The sequence below is a fragment of the Nycticebus coucang genome, chromosome 12, assembly GCF_027406575.1.
Source record: "Nycticebus coucang isolate mNycCou1 chromosome 12, mNycCou1.pri, whole genome shotgun sequence".
Taxonomy (NCBI): domain Eukaryota; kingdom Metazoa; phylum Chordata; class Mammalia; order Primates; family Lorisidae; genus Nycticebus; species Nycticebus coucang.
In genome coordinates this window covers 70,733,099-70,746,145 of record NC_069791.1, presented here as the reverse complement: position 1 = coordinate 70,746,145, position 13,047 = coordinate 70,733,099, and the positions used below count along the sequence as shown (strand labels likewise).

Genomic DNA, 13,047 nt, shown 5'->3' with positions numbered 1-13,047 from the left:
TTATCAAGTCTTCTATCTAAGATAGTACTCTTTCCTTATTTAAGTCTTTTCTTTTTTCTTTTTTTTTTTTGTAGAGACAGAGTCTCACTTTATGGCCCTCAGTAGAGTGCCGTGGCCTCACACAGCTCACAGCAACCTCCAACTCCTGGGCTCAAGTGATTCTCCTGCCTCAGACTCCCGAGTAGCTGGGACTACAGGCGCCGGCCATAACGCCTGGCTATTTTTTTTGGTTGCAGTTTGGCTGGGCCAGGTTTGAACCTGCCACCCTCGGTATATGGGGCTGGCGTCCTACCGACTGAGCCACAGGCGCCGCCCAAGTCTTTTCTTTTTTCAAGTGACTCAAACTGTAGTTCTATCGATTGATCGGATATAGGTCCTGTTCATTTCTTGTTAAAGTTATTTTATGGTTTTTGTTGCTCTTATGAATGGATATTTCCTTCAATTAATTTGCTAATTACAGGGACTGGGCCTAGTGGCTCACACCTATAATCCTAGCACTCTGGGAGGCCGAGGCAGGTGGACTGCCAGAGCTTACAGGTTCGAGATCAGCCTGAGCAAGATCGAGACCCCCACCTCTAAAAATAGCCAGGTATTATGGTAGGCACCTGTAGCCCCAGCTACTCAGGAAGCTGAGGCAAGACCAGGGCACTCTACTGAGGGCAACAAAACAAGACTCCGTCTCAAAAAAATAATAGTAATAATAATTGCTAACTACTATAGTTATAAAAAAAGCTGCTGCTTATTTATATTTTGTTTTTAAATCTTATCTATAGTCACACCCTCTTTATAGAACTCACCTGTGTTGGCTTTGAGTACTATTTCCAAGTTGATGACTCCCAATGTCCACAATCTTGTCCCCTCTTCCAAATTATCATTTTTACCTATAATTTGGTTTTTCCCAAATTTCAAAACGTATGTCACAGTTTTTCATATTCTGTATACTGCCTGTATTGTTATTTATCTGCTTAATGCTTTTTCTTTAAACCAATCCATTAAAAATACATTTAGCCTCATCTTGTGCAATAATATCCATGAAATAACAATCAGACTGATGTGCTGGTTGTAATTTTTCTAATATGAATGAGAACATAAACACAAAACTATTAAAGTTTTAAAAATATGGTAAAAAATGTCATGTAAAAAACATCTTTTGTATCACCCAGTACATTTTTTGAAACTCTGTTCCAACAGGTAATACTCACTATTACTTCAAATTCAACATTCTTCCTTCAAAGCCACTCTCAACCCCACCTTTCTCAATCTGTTATCTCCCCAATTATTGGGCCTCTGAACTTGGGCTTCATGTAGGACCAGTTCTTCTTCATCCCCATCTTAAGGATGTCTTCCTTCAGCTGCCTCTTCCACTGTCTCTTGCCCTCCAACCTCCCAGGTATCCTCCTTATCCTCCTTACTTGTGACAAATCACCTCCTAGGAGGATTCCTGCCTGAGAACCTGCATCTTGCTTTGAGGTGATCATTCTGAACCAGCTTTCACATGGGTGGACTTACTGTATCATTTAAATAACCCCCCAATCCTCCCCATGTCCTACTATTCCATAGACAATCATACTGTGACCTTGGGGCTTTCTCTTTTCCATACTGCTCATCCAAACCTTACCTGTCCCAGGAAGCTTTTTTCTGGATGACTCCAGCCCTCTCCCTCTCTTATTCCTGCAGCATTGTCTACTGTTCACTCAGGTGTTTCATCTCCCTGAGTAGACCACAAGGTCCTCGAGGACAAGCTTCATGGCTGAAGATTCCTTCTGTATCAGTGCATTGCCAAGAACATATTAGGTGCTCTATAAACGCTTACTGATTCACTGCACAGTGGCATTCCCAAAGACTTACCTCAAACTCCACCTCTCCTTGCTAGTGGCCACAGCTATTCACCCCTCCCCACACAAACTTCAACTCCCACCAACCAAGGGTAAAATAGAAAAAGAAAAAAAATGTGAGAAAGGCGGAGCACACTGAAATATAAGAAGCCAGCTCTAGGATCATTAGTCTTTTAATATGTTATTCTGAAAAGAAAGGAATTAAAAAAAAGTTCCTGACGTCTCTTCTGTTTTGTTTTTTAATTTAAATAAATACCCTGCCCACCCCCCACCCACCAAAATTTAACCTCCTTCCCCATTATCCCGCCTATCCCTGGTGCTAGACCCTCACCCCATAACTAAATAAGATGCCTGTTTCAGAGCAGGGCACGCTGCCTATCAAATTCTGGCAAACTGTAAATACTGTAAATGGTCTGCGGCCCTCCACTCACTTGCCCCCCCCCCAGTCTACTTCCTGTCCAGACCCTTTCCTGGCCATAGGGTGGCATGGCCTTTGGGGAGAATGCAAACTTGACCTAGATTCTCCACTCCCTGTTCAAGAGTAGGTCAGAAGGGCCCAGAATTGCCCTCCAGACTAAAATAAATAAAATAAATACCCCCTCCCCAATGACTCACAACTCTATAAAAAGAGCTCTTCTACCTCACTCTAGGCCCTCTCTTTCATTCGATCCACCCCCCATTCTTCCTCCCATCCTCCCCCCCACCCCCCATGCTGACCTTTGTCCTCTCAGGAGGAGAGGTCTACCATGCTCCTTGGGGAGAACAGCCAACAATCACAGGGCCTCAACCCAACTTCAAGCAAACCCTTTCTCCTTCTCCAAATTTCTTGGGGGTGCTGTTGGCACCCCAAGCCCCATGGGCTTGGCAGACTCCCGATCTCCGGGGCCTGGGGTGGAGGACAGGGCTTCTTCCAGGCTCTCTCACCTGGTCCTTCGGTTTGTCCCTCTCACTCAAGGCAAATCTCTCTAGAGAGCCGGGCGTGTCCTGCCCAGCTTCCCAGTCCAGGTGCCCCAGCCTCCCGGCCCTCCTTAGATGGCAGTGTCCCAGAGGACGGTGTGCTGCCGGCGGCAGGGCGGGGTGCCGGACTTGCGGGGCTCGGGCCCTCGCCGCCAGCTGGGGAGGATGGGCATGCTCTCCTGCTTGCAGAGGCCCCGGTCCGGGCGGTGGCGCGCCTTGATCTCCTTGCACACGCATCGCTTGCGCTCGATCACCTCCAGCAGCTTCCCGTCACGCTCGCGGACCGGCTGGGGTGGCAGGGGCAGCGGCAGCGGCAGAGGCAGCGGCAGCGCGGGGTGGGTCTGTGCAATCCACAGCAGAGAAAGGAAGAAAGAGGCGGGGTCGCGGACCTTAGCGTAACCAGGCCTCCCAGAAACAAATCTTCTTTTGCCTCTCAAGGCATCTGTCCTCTCCCTCTGGCTGAAATCCAACCCCTGTCTGTCCCTTTGCCCAGCTGGGTACCCTGGTGTCATGCAGAGCCTGTGTCACCCTGAGGAAGGAGTGCCTTTTAAAAACTGTCTTCCTGGATGGCTGCAGTTTTTTAAATTGGTCTCCCCAGAGGGTGTCCTTTCATTAAATGGCACAAAGGCTCACTGTCGGCTGGGGGTGGCCTCTATTGATCTCCAAGGCCAGGCCCTGCCTCCAGGCCCTTCTCAAGCGGCCCCTTCCTGAATTCATTTTGAGCCACCCGCCCCCAACCTGGGTCCCCATTAGTCTGTGCCCACCTCCCTGGCTCAGGTCCCAGTCAGACTGACTCCTTCCTTGCCTTTCTTTCCACACCTGAGCTTTCTCCTCTACTTGAGCCTTTGCAAATAAAATAACCAAGTCTCACCTGGCTGGGGGCATCCCTGGGCTGGCTGCAGGGCCGGGGGGTGTGGAGTGCGGCCTGCCGGACTCCGGAGGTGGAGGCTGAGCGCCCCAGGCGGTAGCCTCCTGTGAAGTCTGAGGCAGAAGGAGGAGTGAGGAGGGCAGGGGCTTCCTGTACCCCCCATCCCAGGCCCAGGAGAAGAGCCCCATTCAGGCTGCCCCTGTCTCATGGGAGGAGGGAAGAGATGGAGACGTGGTGCAAAGGCTTAGGGCCCTGGACATGGAGATGAAAAAGCGAGCAGCTTAGGAGAGGTAGACCTTGGGAGAGTCCCCCCGTCCCCCACCCAGTCCCATCTCTGCCCGTGTGTATGTAGGCAGGTGTCACCTCCATTGCGGTGGCAGGCAGGGAAGGTCTGGCAAGGTATGGGCAATGCTGTACGACTCCCTCCTCGGTCCCCTCCATGGTGGATCCTGGTTAGCAGGCCCTCTGCCCCTTGGCTCCTCACTGGGATCCCTGATGCCATAGGTCCCCTGTCCTCACGTTCCACCTTGCCTTGACCCTCAGTACTGCCATTCCAAGTCCGGGCACCATCCTCGACCTCTGCTGGGATGATAGGGAGAGCTGAATGCCTGAACATGGGAGTGCCCTTCTGTTCCCACAGTCACACACTGCAGCATAGGTAGACCCAGAGACCTGCCCCAAGTTACAGCAGGGATGGGACTACCTCACCCTCCCTGAACACACACATACAGAGGGAAGCCAGTCCTGCTACCTTCCTTTCCACACAAGGGTATCATTCCCTGGGGCTGAGAATCAAATACCTTTGCTGCTTGGGGCTTCCTCTAACCCCAACTTTAGCTTCCAAGCCCCTCCAACTCCTGATAGGGCCCAAATGACCACCCTCCTGGGGAAAGAGACCAGTAGGGGGAGAATCCCAAACCCTGAGCCCAGAAGGGGGGTAGTACTGGGGGGAAGGGCTGCATGTGAACTAAGCTCATCTCTGAGAGTAGGCCTGGCAGAGCATTGTGTTGCTAGGCAACAGCAGGGGCCTTCCTCTCTTCTCCCTCCCTTCTGGATGGGTTGCCATGGTAACAGCTGGGAGGCAGCTGTGTTTAGCTCCTAGTGTGTGCACACTCACAAACACACACCCCTGCAGCCCAGGGAAGGACAGGCAGGGAGCAGAGCAGGTCGGGGCCACATTCGACCCCCCTCTGTACTTCAGACCTTCCTCTCCCTCTAGCACACACTAGGAGACCCTTTGCCCCTCAGCTGGCTGACCACACCCATTCCTCTGGCCTCTCAGAAAACTTCTTAGACCTAGACTTCCCAGACCAAGGCTGTGGGAATAAACCCTCCAACAATCCCCAAAACCATCACCCACATCCCCAGTCCCCGCCCCCCCATTCCGCACCCCTCACTCACTGTCCAGATCTTTTGCCTTTCTCCCTCCATACAGGACTTTCCTCTGCAGAGCCCAGCCTGCCCCAAATGTGGTGGCACCCATCTCCACTTCTTCCTCTTCTGGTGTCCCTGCACTGGTGATGACATGGGCACAGGAGATGCTGGCAAAGGCACCTCCATCGGTCCCTTGTTCCTGCAGCTGGATCTTGACCATAGGGGAGGGAGCCCCCACTCCACAGCCCTTATTCAGCACCCCCCCAGCCTTGAGGCTCTCATAGGCAGGGGGTCTCTTGAGCCCAGCTGCTGCAGCTGGGTATGTCCAGAGCGGGGCCAGGGGGCCTGCAGTTGGGTCCGGAAGGCTATGAGGGGAGGCCAGGCAGCCACGGTGGTGGAGGACCCCAGCTGCTGTGCCTAAGGCCCCACTGTGGGGGCTGGACTTCCCTGGCACAGGGGGCCTTGAGCTGGTGCACAGCATCCCATGGAGGACTGAGATCTCCTTCTCTGTCTTTGGCTCCCCAGCACCCAGGGGTGGACCAGCTGGCAGCACGGAGTGCGTGGTCACCTTGACTGCCGAGTACACCATGGTGTAAGACACGGCCTTGTCCTTGGGGGGGCCAGGGAGCAAGGCAGCTGGGGTAGGGGGCACTGCTGGAGCCCCTACTGCCTTGGGGCAGATCATGCTGTGGGAGTTAGGGAGCTCCCGCTCCCCACGAGGCTGGCCAGAGCCCTGGGGTGGCAAGGGTGTTGAGTGGCTCCGGGCGCGGCCTGATGGTCCCAGCAGCAGCAGGTTGGCAGCAGGAGGTGGAGGCAGTGGGGGAGGCGTCTCCCGCTCCCGTGCAGGCACTTGGGGAGCTGGGGTGGAGCCAGCTGGCTCCTTGGAGTGGCAGAGGACTGGTAGCCTTGAGACCCCATCACCAGGGGTTCGGGAAGCAGACTTGCCTTGGGGGAAGGCCAGGAGTGGAGGACGGTGCTGCAGGAGATTGGGGAAGGGTGGGGGGATTTCACAAGGGGTAGTCTTGGTAGGCGTCCCGTCCCTTCTGCTTGGGAGGGCTGAAGCTGGACGACGGTGGGTGTGGGGCTGAAGAGCATGAGGCTGGTGTGGTGGGGAGGTTGCTGTCAAGGGTGGGGGACCATTGGCCCGGCCTTCCCCTGCCTCTTCAGGCAGTGGGTACTTCATCTCCTCATATATGGCCTCCCCCTCTTCGGAGTCCGAGTCCATGCCAGTTGGAGGGGTCGGGCCACCACCCCCAAGAGAGGGCCCAGTTAGGCCCCCTCCACTTCCTCCTCCACCCCTGAAGACGTCCCCCACCATCTCAATGTACACAGGCTCTTCCTCCTGGGCACCCACATCAGGGTCCCCAGCTATTCTGGACCCTCTACTGAGACGCTGTAGGGGCAGGTTCCCCCCTCGAGGAGAGGGACCTGGGGGGCAGGGTTCATCAAAGGAAACAGAAAGTTGGGTGTTGGGGCTTCGTCTGGGCTTCTGTGGGGGAACCTTCCGGCTGGACTCTCGGCCCTCTGGGGTTGGCTTCTGTGAGCCTGGGAAGCATGGGAAAGAGAAAAATAAACTGGGTTTTTAATAAGGAAAGGAAAGGGGGACCCTTTCTGACCTTTTGACCCATCTGCCAGGACATGTCAGCCTCTGCATTTTGCCACACCCCTCAACCTACAGCCATAGTCAGTCCTCAATCTTTCTAATGAGCTCCTCAGAATCTGTAGTTCTTTTTTTTTTTTTTTTTTTGTAGAGACAGAGTCTCACCTTATAGCCCTCCGTAGAGTGCCGTGGCATCACACAGCTCACAGCAACCTCCAACTCCTGGGCTTCAGTGATTCTCTTGCCTCAGCCTCCCAAGTAGCTGGGACTACAGGCGCCCACCACAACGCCCGGCTATTTTTTGGTTGCAGTTCAGCCGGGGCTGAGTTTGAACCCGCCACCCTCGATATATGGGGCCGGCGCCTTACCAACTGAGCCACAGGCGCCGCCCGAATCTGTAGTTCTTAATTTAAATTCTCTCCCACTCTCACGTCTCTCCAAGGCCATCATCACTTTCCCAATAATGAACTTTTCAGGGAGTGTCCCCTGCCCTTGAATGGTTCATCTCAGCCCATCCCAAAGGTTCCCCCATTCCTTTAGAGAATGGAACCTTCCACTTCCTAGGTTCTTCCCTGAATGAACCTCCCAGCAGGCCTCCCCTGGTCTTTAATAGATCCTCCCTGCTCCCTGATCTTCCTGGGGAAGAAAGAGGGTATCTCACCTGCTTTCTTGCTAGGAGGTGTCTCTGCCCCTGACCCCACCATGCTGAGCTTAGTGCTGGGGTGTCTCCGTGGCTTGGCAGGAGGTCTTCGGGTGCTGCTGTCTTCTGTGAGGCCCCCACTGCCTCCCCCAGGGCCACCCCCTACACTGTCCATGCTTCCCACAGAGTGGCAGGAGAGGGAACGAGGAGCCATGGCGCTGCGGCAAGGGTGGGGTGTGTGCTCCTGGGAGGCAGGCATTGTCATGAACCCCATCCTGAGGGAGCGGCGCAGGGAGGCGATGTCCCTCACTCGAACTCCAGACCCTGGGCCAGCCCCAGGCCCTACGGGGCCTGTAGGGGCCACCTCCTTACTGGAGCTGGGGAGAGAAGACCATGATGGAACAGAAAACAGGCCTCAGACCTGGGCCTCTCCCCCTCCACCCCAAGAGGTATTGGCAACCCTGTGACTTCCCTGGTGTGGGGTGGGAGGTACCTGAGGACTAAGGCACAAAGGTGGGGACTTGAGGCCGAATCTCAGACTTAAAAAAAAGGCAAGGTAGTCAGGGGCAGGAATGAAAAAAGGAGTGAACATGTATGCGGGGAACATCCCTGGGGTTGGCAAATCCCAGCCCAGGCATATCCAGTGCAAGATCCCTGTGTGGACAGGCCTTATATAGGGAGAAAGATGCAAACCCAGGCAAAAGAGCCCTGCCTGACAGATGGACACACCTGCCATCACAGGTCTTCAGCTTCTTCTCATTCTCACGCTGGCCCACACTTCGCTTCTGGTCTCCCCTCCTGTTCAGCTACTGTGACCAGCACCCCCATGGTGCACCTCCCCTCCCAGATGCTGGCAGTACTGCCCCATTCCTTTTTTGTCCCTTCCTCCCTCTCCATCCTTGCTGCCCCTCTCTCTGTCACTCTTCTGGGGTCACTCCCATTCCCTTTTACCATCCCTCAGCCTCTGTGTGAGGGGAGAGGGGTGGCTGTCAGGGAAGAGAGGGAAGCTGCAATGGGGTGGCTCTCATTAAGGCCCTGTCTACTAACCCTTCATTAGGGAGAGAGTGCTCTGATTAATTTAATTAACAACAAGAATTAAACTCCACAGTTTTGAGGAGCGAGCGGGGAGCCAGGAGGTGGCTCTGAGTCAGGCTCCAAGAGGTGGTGCAGTCAACAGGAGTGAAAGACAGAAGGGGCAAGATGGGGGAAGCCAGGCCCCAAGTTCCTGGGAGGGCCAGGAGAGAGGCAACCAGAGATGGGGAGGAAGGATAGGGTCCCCTGCCCTGGCTCTTCTACAGGGCCCAGACTGCATATCTTCCCACCAAACACACAACCCTTGGTTACTCACCTCCCCCAGCAGAGGATACTGGGAGAGGGCCAAATGGATATTCTCTGATGCCCCTGAAACGACCCCATCCATAGACCCTGTGAGGGAGGTGGGGCTGCCCCTTCCAAGGTCAGGTGATAGGAGAGCAAGCAGCCAGCCCCAAATTTGCAGAGAGGAGAAGACCATTGGCCAGAGGTGAGTCAGGAAGGAGGGACTTGGGCCTTGGGGACGGGAAAGGGTCAACAGGGTGCTCCTGATCTGGAAGCTCCCAGGAGGCCAGGAGCAGTGCAGGACAGTAGGCCACTCTGTACTGAGTGTGGGACATCCCAGCCACTCTGTACTGAGCACAGGCTCTGAGGTCAGAGATCTCACTGGTGACAAGGCTGCTGAGCCCCAGGGTGGGCTGTGGTCCAGGCAGAGGACAGCAGAGGTGGGACAAGGGGGCAGCCTGGGAGAACAGTCTCACTTACCTCCGCTTGGCCTCCTCTTCCTTGTGCTGCCTCCACTCCAGCTTGGTTTTTCGGTAGAGGAGGTTCATGTCGTGGGGCAGGAGGTGGGGGCTGGCAGGCTCTGCTCAGCACCACCAGGCCCGGGGGGCAGCCCTCCCTGGGTCCCGGATCCACTTGGTAGGCGATGGGTAGGAAGGTGAAAAAGAAAGATGTGGGATGGATGGGGGCCATGAATGAATGAAAGAGAGAAAAAGGAGCAGAGACATGACTCGGGTTCTCAGAGAGGAAAATACAGAAAACCCAACACAGCTTTGAGGACTCACAGACAGACAGACATAGACCTGCGTGTGTACACAGTGCCACACACCCTGACAAAGGTGTTCAGAGCCACAAATACACACTCTGGAGAGATCAGGTTGACAGAGTCTCTTCTTGTGTAAATACATCCTGATCCACTACACAGGCCTCACAAATAAGAGCAGCCCCTCAGTCACACAAACACATATTCAGACACATAACCATGGAACCACGGACCCCTATCTACAGACAGAGGACCAGACACATAGATTGGCATAGGTAAACAGAAACCTAGGAATAGGCAGGCACACACAGACATAAACACCTACAGACACACCCACAGACACACACAGACCTCCAGACACACACAAATCTGCTACACGGAACTGGACACACCTACAGACAAGTTGTTATGTCCAGGGCCTACTTGCGTACATTGCACCCCACCGGGGAAGGGGAGATGGTCAGACTCTCCACCCACTTCCAGCCCTGAGGCTTTGGGTGGGGGAATGTCATGAAGGCAGGGTGGGGATGCTAAATGAAGGGTGGGGGCTCTTTGAGTGAGGCATCTGGAACACCACCCATCCATCCATCTCCACTCCCGTTGCCCCTTTCCCGTGCCTCCCTGGGCCTGGGCCTCAGTGCACCCAGATTCCTGCTCCTCGGCCCCTCAGCAGTGGTCTCTGCCTCCCTCCCTTGCTGATGGCCCAAATCACCTTCCTTCTCCAGGATTTGGGATGCCCCCCCACCTTTCCTCTTCCAGTCCCCGCCCCTCAATCCCACCGGGGGTCTCCAGTCTGGCCCCATAGCTACCTTCTGAGTTGCGGCCTCCATACCTGCTCTGTGTTTCCTTCCCCCAAACACACACTCTCCTTTTCGCCTTCGGCCTCACTTCTCCTGGGCGCCCCTCTTCACTGCCGTCCTCCCCCTTCCCCTGTGTGTTCAAACCTGGCCTGCTTCATCCCCCTTCTCCATCCAAAGGCCCCAGGTTCTCGGGCACCTTCCCCTTCCCCTTGTCCTGCTACCTTGGGTTTCTCCGCCTCTCGCTCCGCCAATCCTCCCTGCCCCTAGTTCCCTGCCACCTCCCCGCACCAAGCCTCCCCAATTTCTACATCACCGTACCTGGCCTGCCGGGCGCCGGCCCCCCCATGCCGGGCTCCGCCCGGAGCAGGAGGAGGAAGGAGGAAAGACAGAGAGAGACGGGAGGGGGGGAGAACGGAGCTGGGCCCTGCCGCAGAGACAGCCCCGCCTCCGGGTCCGCCCCCAGACCCGCCCCCGGCCCCAAACCCACCCTTCCACACCCTCCAAGGACGGAACTGGAGCGGCGGTTCCGCGGTGCGCTGCCAGGTTGGGGGGCGGGGGGGGGACACGGGTGTCGCGAAGCCCGAGGGTAGAGAACCAGAGGAAGAGCGTAGAACACCGGGAACCTGGCGCCAGCCCGCTCCAGCTTTGGAGAATCCGCTCGTCGTCGCCCCTCGCCCCCTGCCTGGCCGGGCGGTGCTGGTTTTGGTCTCCTAGGCCCCGGCTGAGCGGCGCTCAGCGGCGCCCCCCAGCGGTATCCTGGAGCCCGCACCCATCCTCACTCCCGATACGCCCGGCGCTCCCCGGGTCCGCACTGGACGTCGGACCGGGGTCGAGGCTGCGGCTGCTGGACCCAGGGTGCAGTGAGGCGCTGAGGTCGGTGGGTGGATGGGGGGCGCTTTCCCGGCCGAGAGGCTGCTAGAGTCGGGAGCCGGACGATCGGCGTCTCTGCCCGACAGGGGGCGTGCTTCCTTGGTCGCACCCCCTCTTCCCGGCCGCCTCCTAGGTGCTGGGAGGGCACCCTTGTTGGTTCGTTTGGGGCTCGGCCGCCTCCCCCGGCGCCCGGACCTTGTTTCACCGACTGGGCTCAAAGTCTTCCATCGATCCGCCCCCGCGGTCCGAGTCATCCCTTCCGTAACCTTTGACACCATCAGCGCTATCCGCCAAGACCTGGGCACACCACGATCGGCCTCTGACTGGGATCACCGCAGCCACCGTCCTATGTGGTCGCTGGCCGCTGAGGGACGTGACCTTGTTCCCCCTGCCCATCACTTTTCTCATTATCTCCCTGAGAAATTCCTCCCTCCAAAATCCCTTTGTCACACAGCTCTGTTGTGCAGTGAATTAGCTTCAGGAAAACCTGAGTTCTACTCTTAACTGGCCTAAATATGGATCCCTAAAAGACGCATTCTAATTTCTGGAACCTGTAAATGCTACTTTATGGCAAGGTCTTTGTAGATGTGGTACTTTATATGGCAAAGTCTTTGTAGATGTGCTGTGTGGGTTCAGGAAAATCGCACAAGCTTTCTGAAAGATGCCTCTTCCCATCCGTTGTTGGAAGGAAGGTGCACAAGGAGATAAAATACTACTAAAGCATCTTGAAGTATAAAGGCCCCCCCTGCACATTAAAGGCTATTCTAAATGCTCCCAGGAGAGGTAAAACATTAAAACACATAAAAGCCATTTCACATTTACACAAGTATGAATTAATTTATATGTATTCATTCAACAAACACACTAGTATTCTTGAGAGACCAATAAGGTTCCCTGGAGTTTAGACACAGATACCGAGTGCCTGAGGCAGAGGAGGGGCCGAAAATAAGTTTTGAATAGTTTGCAGCAAGTCAGCTAGAAGGAAGGAGGGTATGGGGGGAGAGCAGCCAAAACCGTGTTCTGAATATTGTCAGAAGGGACAAGGCTCTGGACGGGACAGCAGTCCAGGGTCTGGAGGCGAAGGGGACACATGTGAGAGGCTGCTTCCTGAACCTCACAACTTGAGAGGCTTCTGGACCTGGGGTATGTCAGCCATTGTTACTATGGCTAAAGGGAGAGAGCAGGGTGCAGATGTATTTTATTTTAACAAAGAGACAAAGAATAAACATATATAGAGGGGTGGGGATTATATTATTTTATTTTTGCCAAATCCTGAAGAGTGGTTAGAAATTTCTATGATCTCAAGCTGAGAGACGAGGAATGTGGGAAAGAGCACTAAAATAGAAGTCAAATAGCCCAGTTATAGTCCGGATGCTATCAAATACTAGCTCTGAAGCCATGGAAGAATAACTGAATGCTTCTCAGCTTCAGTTTCCTTAGCTGGAGCTCAAAACTCACCCCATTTCTCTTCTCAGGGCTGTTTTGCAATCCAGTGAGATAATATGAGATTTTTGAGATAATATACCTGAAAGTAGTTCCATTTGACCAAAATGAATTAGAATCCATTTCCTTTTGAACATGAGAGTGAGGGCATATGTGGCCTGTATACTGTTTTTGCTAAAATATCCCCCCTCAGAATGTCAGTTAGGGGTGCAAAAAGAGAAAATGGGCACTGAAGGTTTATTCTTTCATGCCAAGCACATAAAAGGTGCTTTAAGAGTGTGTGTGGATTTTCCTTCATAAAGAACCACAGTGGGATGGGAGAGGTAGGAACCTAGGTAGGCTACCTCTTAGAGGTAGAGGAGGAATCTATGCTTGTCCAAGCCAGCCCACGTTGGCCCTCAGGTGCATCTGTGTAGGTTACTGTGTGGACATACGTGTGTCCAGAAGTTGAAGGGAAAGTGCAAGTCAGCTCCTGCTAATATTTGATTTCAAATAGACCAGCAAAATACAGCAGGTCCTGGAATAACATCATTTTTGCTGAATGTCATTTTGTTATAATATGGATGAGGAAAAAAATGATTTC

General features: G+C 54.4%; 1 protein-coding gene across 4 annotated transcripts; it reads right to left on the bottom strand.

Annotated features, from left to right (window-relative positions):
* Positions 1–1,992: 1,992 nt before the first annotated feature.
* Positions 1,993–13,008, bottom strand: NYAP1 (neuronal tyrosine phosphorylated phosphoinositide-3-kinase adaptor 1). 4 transcript variants are annotated; one of them, XM_053557217.1, is made up of 7 exons: positions 10,470–13,007; positions 9,072–9,223; positions 7,296–7,651; positions 5,062–6,579; positions 4,024–4,239; positions 3,664–3,773; positions 1,993–3,133 (listed from the first exon to the last, which is right to left on the bottom strand). In XM_053557217.1, exons 2-7 carry the CDS (start codon positions 9,137–9,139, stop codon positions 2,864–2,866), a joined length of 2,538 nt encoding a protein of 845 aa, XP_053413192.1. In that variant the 5' UTR covers positions 9,140–9,223; positions 10,470–13,007; the 3' UTR covers positions 1,993–2,863. The 4 variants fall into 4 exon arrangements, with proteins under 4 accessions (XP_053413192.1, XP_053413190.1, XP_053413189.1 ...); XM_053557215.1 differs by having other exon boundaries at positions 2,084–3,133; positions 4,024–4,242; positions 10,184–13,008; XM_053557214.1 differs by having other exon boundaries at positions 2,084–3,133; positions 4,024–4,242; positions 10,470–13,008.
* Between the last annotated feature and the right edge of the window lie 39 nt (positions 13,009–13,047).

Excerpts from the sequence above, each read along its gene's own strand:
- NYAP1 (XM_053557215.1), bottom strand. The coding sequence starts at position 9,139 with ATGAACCTCCTCTACCGAAAAACCAAGCTGGAGTGGAGGCAGCACAAG. Across the intron at positions 7,652-9,071 it reads GAAGAGGAGGCCAAGCGGAG|CTCCAGTAAGGAGGTGGCCC; the intron begins GTAAGTGAGACT and ends TTCTCTCCCCAG. Across the intron at positions 3,134-3,663 it reads CCAGGGATGCCCCCAGCCAG|ACCCACCCCGCGCTGCCGCT; the intron begins GTGAGACTTGGT and ends TGGATTGCACAG.